Source organism: Perognathus longimembris, chromosome 6 (genome assembly GCF_023159225.1).
Source record: "Perognathus longimembris pacificus isolate PPM17 chromosome 6, ASM2315922v1, whole genome shotgun sequence".
NCBI lineage: Eukaryota > Metazoa > Chordata > Mammalia > Rodentia > Heteromyidae > Perognathus > Perognathus longimembris.
The window spans coordinates 75,813,543-75,819,382 of NC_063166.1; the positions used below are offsets into that span (position 1 = coordinate 75,813,543).

Consider the following 5,840-nt stretch of genomic DNA (forward strand, 5'->3'; position numbering starts at 1 on the left):
AGGACGTCAGATGTCATCCATTCCTCGCAGGACTGTTAAACTCGCTGAGCTGCCAGGAGGGTCAGGGAGTCTGCAAAGGTCCCTGGCATCTTTGCCACCTCTTGCCACCTGCTGGGGCTGCCTGTGTCTTGGGTATGAGCTCCCACACCCAAAACAGGATACTGCCTGCCCCCCAAGTCCTTCCTCTACCGTCCCTTCCCTTCTCTTCTCTTCTCTTCTTTCCTCTTCTCCTCTCCTTTCCTCTCTTCTATCTCCTCTCCCCTCTTTCTTCTCCTCTCGTCTACTCTCCCCTCCTCTCCCCTTCTCTGTTTTGTTTTCCCTTTTGCCTTTCTCTCCTACTTTCCTATTTCTTTTTCTTCATCATTCTTTCTTTCTCCTCTCCTCTCTCTCTTCTCTCCCTCCACCCTCCTCTCCCCCTCTCGCTTCTCTCTCCATTCTCCCTCTCTTCTCTCATTCCTTTTCTCTATGTCTTCTTTCTCTCTGCCCCTCCGTGTCCTTCCCTTCGCTCCTGCCACCCTCTGCCATCCTCTCTCCCCTGAGATCCTCTCCGTCCTGTAGTCATGGCATTCTGGAACCAGAAGGGGCTGCTCTGCACCTTGGGAAAGTTGGGCCTACCTCTGTGGGTATCGGCTGGTGAAGAGGGTGTCTGGCTGGAGGGGATGTTGTCTGTCTCCTGGGAGGGAGGGACAGGGGCTGCTTTGATGTGGTGAGGCCATCCCACCCCAGGCCCAGGCAGCCTGGCTTCGCCCTCTGTCTGGCATTTCTCCTCACACCCAAACCACTGAGTCCACTGAGGAAGGGAGGAGGGCGGGCTGGGAATCTGGACCCAACCTGGAGCAGGAAGGCTCTGCCAAGTTCCCAGGGGGGCATCTTCTGGGGCTGGCACTGCCCAAGCAGAGTGCCCAGGGTTCAGTGCTCTTACTCCCACCCCTTCCAGAGAGTGACTCTGACTGCACCAGACAGACCGTGCCATCCAAGCCAGCTATGGCCCTGCTGCCCAGCACCGTGGTTGTGGCAGGCCTGCTCCTCTGGACCGGACAGACAGGGGGGGCATGGAGGCTTCCTAACAGCACGGTGGCCCCGGCCCAGCCTGAGGGCACAACCGTGCCACCCCTGGGTGGCCTGGGGCCTCGGTATCGCCAGAAGCGCCACATCTCCACCCGGGACATGAGCGCCTTACTAGATTACCACAACCACATCCGAGCCAGCGTGGACCCACCTGCCGCCAACATGGAGTACATGGTGAGTGCCCGTGCCCACCCAGTGCCCCTCCAGCAAATGCCAGCTGCTCACATGGCCTGGAGCCACCGGCTTAGAAGGGCAGGGTCGTCTACCAGCCTCACCAGCCGTGTCTGGATGTCTGGGACCCGCAGGAAGGATGGGTATTAGTGCGCCCATTTCAGAGATGAGGAAACGGAGGCCGCCATACAGATCCTCAGTGAATCTGGACACAGGGTTAGTGTTTATGGAGAATCCTTAGCCCCAGGCCCTGCACCTAGCCCTCTTCCTTCCGGACAGTCTTTTCTCTCTATTTCTCAAATTGAGAAACAGATTTATGCTGGTAATCCTCGCTACTGAGGAGGATGAGACTCTGAGGATCGCAGTTCTGAAGCCAGCCTGGGCACGAAAGTCCGTGAGAATCATCTCCAGTTAACCATCAGAAAGCTAGGCGAGCTAAGGGGCAGCATCTAGGCCCTGAGTTCAAGCCCCAGGACTGGCACAAAGAGAAAGAAATAAAGAAGGAAGGAGGAAGAAGGAAGGAGGAAGGAAGGGAGGGAAGGGAGGGAAATGGAGGGAGGAAGGGAGAGGGAGGAAGGAGGGAGGGAGGGAGGGAGGGAGGGAGGGAAGGGAGGGAGGGAGGGGGAGGGAGGGAGGGAGGAGGAGGAGGAAGGAAGGAAGGAAGGAAGGAAGGAAGGAAGGAAGGAAGGAAGGAAGGAAGGAAGGAAGGAAGGAAGGAAGGAAGGAAGGGAAGGAAGGAAGGAAGGAAGGAAGGGAAGGAAGGGAGATGGAGGGAGAGAGGGAGGGAAGGAAGGGGGGAGAGAGAGAAGCGGAAAAGAAATGAAAGACAGAAATTGAGATTCAGAGAATTATTTTCTTTCTCAAGGTCACCCCACCAGGATCCCAAGTCAGATCTACCCCAAGCTGAGGTTGTCTCCCCCACCAGACCCAGGAGTTGGCTTCCTACCGGGGACCCGCAGGAGGTGGGCGGCCTGGGCTTCCTGTGTCATTGTCTCTTTACTCAAGGATTTGGTAGACACACCCAGATCCTTCATTCCTAGCAGCGGGTGGAAGCAGAGTTGGGGACAGACAATCCACCGACAGACAGTCAGGCACCTGGGGATCTCAGCCCCGCTGGCAGCCCAGCAGTGAAGGAGGCTGGTGTCTCTCACCCCAGCCCCCAAAAGCCTGACTCCAGGTGGGGGAGGGGGCGGGAGCACTGCCCTTTATCTTGGCTCTTCCCTTAGGACTATTGTCCCCAACTACCTGGGAGAGATAAGCCACTGCCATGCCACACTGGGACTTCTTTAGGAAAGAAATAGCCAGGGCATGTCCTCCAAGACAAACACCACGGGTTTCTGTGGCTCACAACCTGACTGTGCTCACCATGTTGTGACTGTATCCACTCCCGCACTAGGTCCTTTGGGGAGCTTTCAGAGGACATGGGGAACCAGCCTCCCTCCTATGGGGGGTGGCAGTGTTCGTCTTTGAGAGAGTTGGGGAAAAATAAATACCAACAAGCTGCTCATCAAGAGGTCTTTGTTGGGGATGGGTGGGGACCAGAACCCATGGACAGGCGGCTTTCAAGGTGGGAGGGGGAGTTGTTATTTGTTGCTTGCCCTTCATCTGTGAACACCTAGACTGACACATTTTGCAAATACATGACACATTTATTGAGTACCCCTGGTGAGCATGTGGCATTTACCCCAACAGGTGTTTAGTTATTGCATGTAGATGGAACAGAGAGAGCAAGAAGTCTCCCCAAAGACTCTGGGGATTACATCCAGGATGGGTAGCAAGTGTTGTTTAGCATACTGCTTCCTCAGCAGCGGAGGCCTAGACCCCTCTTCGCACCCCAAACTCTTCTTTGCTACTGATATCCACCTACAAAAGTAGGCAGGTGACTGACTAAGCGTATCTCAGTCCTAAATCCCCCAGAAAGGTGGGGTCTCTCTGAATTCTCATGCCCCAGGATGCAGTCACTCACGATTGTTTGACTTTTCATTTCCTGGCTAGACAGAAATACTGGTCAGTGTTTGCTAAGTGAGCAAATAATACCTTGGGGGGAAAAATCCCAGGCCTCAGAATGAAAGGGAACTAGTTTTAGCCTGGTGCTGGTGGCTCAGGCCTGTCATCCTAGCTACTCAGAAGGCTGAGATCTGAGGATCACAGTCTGAAGACAGCCAGGGCAAGAAGGTCCATTGAAACTTCTATGTCCAATTAACCACAAAAAAAAAAAAAAACTTGGAAAGGGAGCTGTGACTCAAGTGGTTATAGCATTAGACTTGCATGAAAAAGCTAATGGACAGCAGTTAGGCCATGAGTTCAAGCCCCAGGACTAGCATTAAGAAAGAAAGAGAGAAAGAAGAAAGAAAGAAAGAAAGAAAGAAAGAAAGAAAGAAAGAAAGAAAGAAAGAAAGAAAGAAAGAAAGAAAGGAAGGAAGGAAGGAAGGAAGGAAGGAAGGAAGGAAGGAAGGAAGGAAGGAAGGAAGGAAGGAAGGAAGGAAGGAAGGAAGAGAAAGAAAGAAAGAAAGAAAAGAAAGAAAACATCCTCCTACTTCAGCTTCTCAAGAGCTGGGATTATAAGTATACATCGCCATGTTCCAGTTGGGAACAAGTATTTTTTTTCCCCAGGTTTTTTCACTCTATTGGAAAATCATACAACTATTAGGAAGGCCAAGAAGGGGATTTTTATAGGCACTGAGGTGGTATAATTACTAGGACGAACAACTTGTCAATGGAAAATGCCTCTCAAGATGCACGATGCCTTTGTCAATAATATGTGTGTGTCTACATCTGTTGGCACAAGCCTGAGTATTTCTGAAGACAGGGAATCCTGCTTGATGGCCCAGGGCGGGGGTCGGGAGAGAAGCATGGGTACGCACACATCTCTCCACTTGGCCTCCCTAGAATCGCTGGTAGATGGAATTTTGTGTGTATGTTCACATTTCAAAAACAAAAAGCTTTTTAAAAAATATTTTTAACAAGTCATTGTACAAAAGGGGTTTCGAATCCAGAAGTCAGGTTATGAGTACAATGCGTTTGGATGCCTGTCACCCCTTTCGTCATTCTCCGCCCATCCCAGCTCTACTCTCAAGTTACGTAGCTCACTTTTTACACGGTTGTACATTGAATATAATGTCTGTATTTGCTCAAAAAGCATTTGAATTATTATTTTTTGTACATGTGCTTATACATTTGTGCGTGTGCTAGCTTGAACTCAGGGACCTTAGCTTTTCTGCTCAAGGCTGGTGCTCTGCCATTTGAGCCATAGCTCCACTAAAACTTTTAATGCTGACATAAATCTGCAGTGAAAACACAATAAATGAAATCTTAGAGTCAGTAATCTCCCTCATCCTGGGACTGTTTATTTGTTTTGTTTTTGTTGCCAGTCCTGGGGGCGTGGACTCAGGGTCTGAGCACTGTCCCTGGTTTCTTTTTGCTCAAGGCTAGCACTCTACCTCTTGGGCCACAGCACCACTTCCGGCTTTTTTTCTATATATGTGGTGCTGAGGAATTGAACCCAGGGCTTCATGTATACGAGGCGAGCACTTTACCACTAGGCCATATTCCCAGCCCATCCTGGGACTGTTGAGAGCTCTTGAACAAACACCCTGGGACCCCACATCAGAGCTGAGGACCTCAAGCACAAATGAACCCCAGCAAAGAAAACAGGGCTTCAAACTTGGAGTCAGAGAGCTGGTAAGGGCCTTGGTTGTGGCATGAACTTGCAATTGACCTTAAAACTCTCACAGGCCTCAGTTTTCCAAACTGTCCAGTGGGCTCATTATAGAGTTCAAGAACATGGGAGAAGCTGGGCCCCAAATCCCTGGCTTCACTGCACATGGATGTGTATTTTTTCCTCCAAGAACTCCATGGCTTTTTGTTGTTGCTGGTGGTCCTGGGGCTTGAACCCCTGGGCCTGGGCACTGTCTCTGAGCTCTTCAGCTCAAAGCTAGTGCTCTGCCACTGGAGCCACAGGCCCCACTTCTAGTTTTCTGGCAGCTAGTTGGAGAGAAGAGTCTCATGGACTTTTGTGGCCGGGCTGGCTTTGAACTGCGACCCTCAGATCTCAGCCTCCTGAGCAGCTAAGATGATAGGCGTGAGCCACCAGCACCCAGCTTCCATGGCCTTTCTTTTCCCAGGTCTGGGACGAGCAGTTGGCCAGGTCTGCCGAGGCCTGGGCCACACAATGCATCTGGGGCCACGGGCCCTCACAGCTGATGAGATACGTGGGCCAGAACCTCTCCATCCACTCTGGCCGGTGAGTAACCCTTGATCCTTCCTTCCTTTCGTCATTCAACAAACGCACACTGGGCATTAACTCAGGTGTGAGACTTGGCCATGAATACGTGGTAGACAGGTAGACAAGCTCCCTATGCAAGGGAGAGATAGAGAACAAGGTGGGGGGGAATAAGTGCCCCCCTTCTTGTTTTGGAGAGTGATCTGAAGACTCTGAGGCAGGATAAAGGATGAGATGAGAGCTGTGGGGAGTAGAGCTGGCCAGAGACAGTGATAGGTGGGCATTGGGCCCAAGGCTGGCCATGGCGAGTCCACCCTTCCCACCCTTCCAGCTCCTTGGTCATATCAGGACATCTGACTGACTTCTGACCCTTTGGGCC

The 5,840-nt window shown here is 51.7% G+C and overlaps 1 protein-coding gene across 1 annotated transcript in view; it reads left to right on the forward strand.

The window, feature by feature from the left end:
* The first annotated feature begins 984 nt into the window (after positions 1-984).
* The window catches only part of R3hdml (R3H domain containing like), a 14,721-nt gene continuing 9,865 nt past the window's right edge, over positions 985-5,840 (forward strand). Inside the window, 2 exon segments of the mRNA XM_048349402.1 lie at positions 985-1,242; positions 5,364-5,482. Coding sequence (XP_048205359.1) covers positions 985-1,242; positions 5,364-5,482 — 377 coding nt within the window.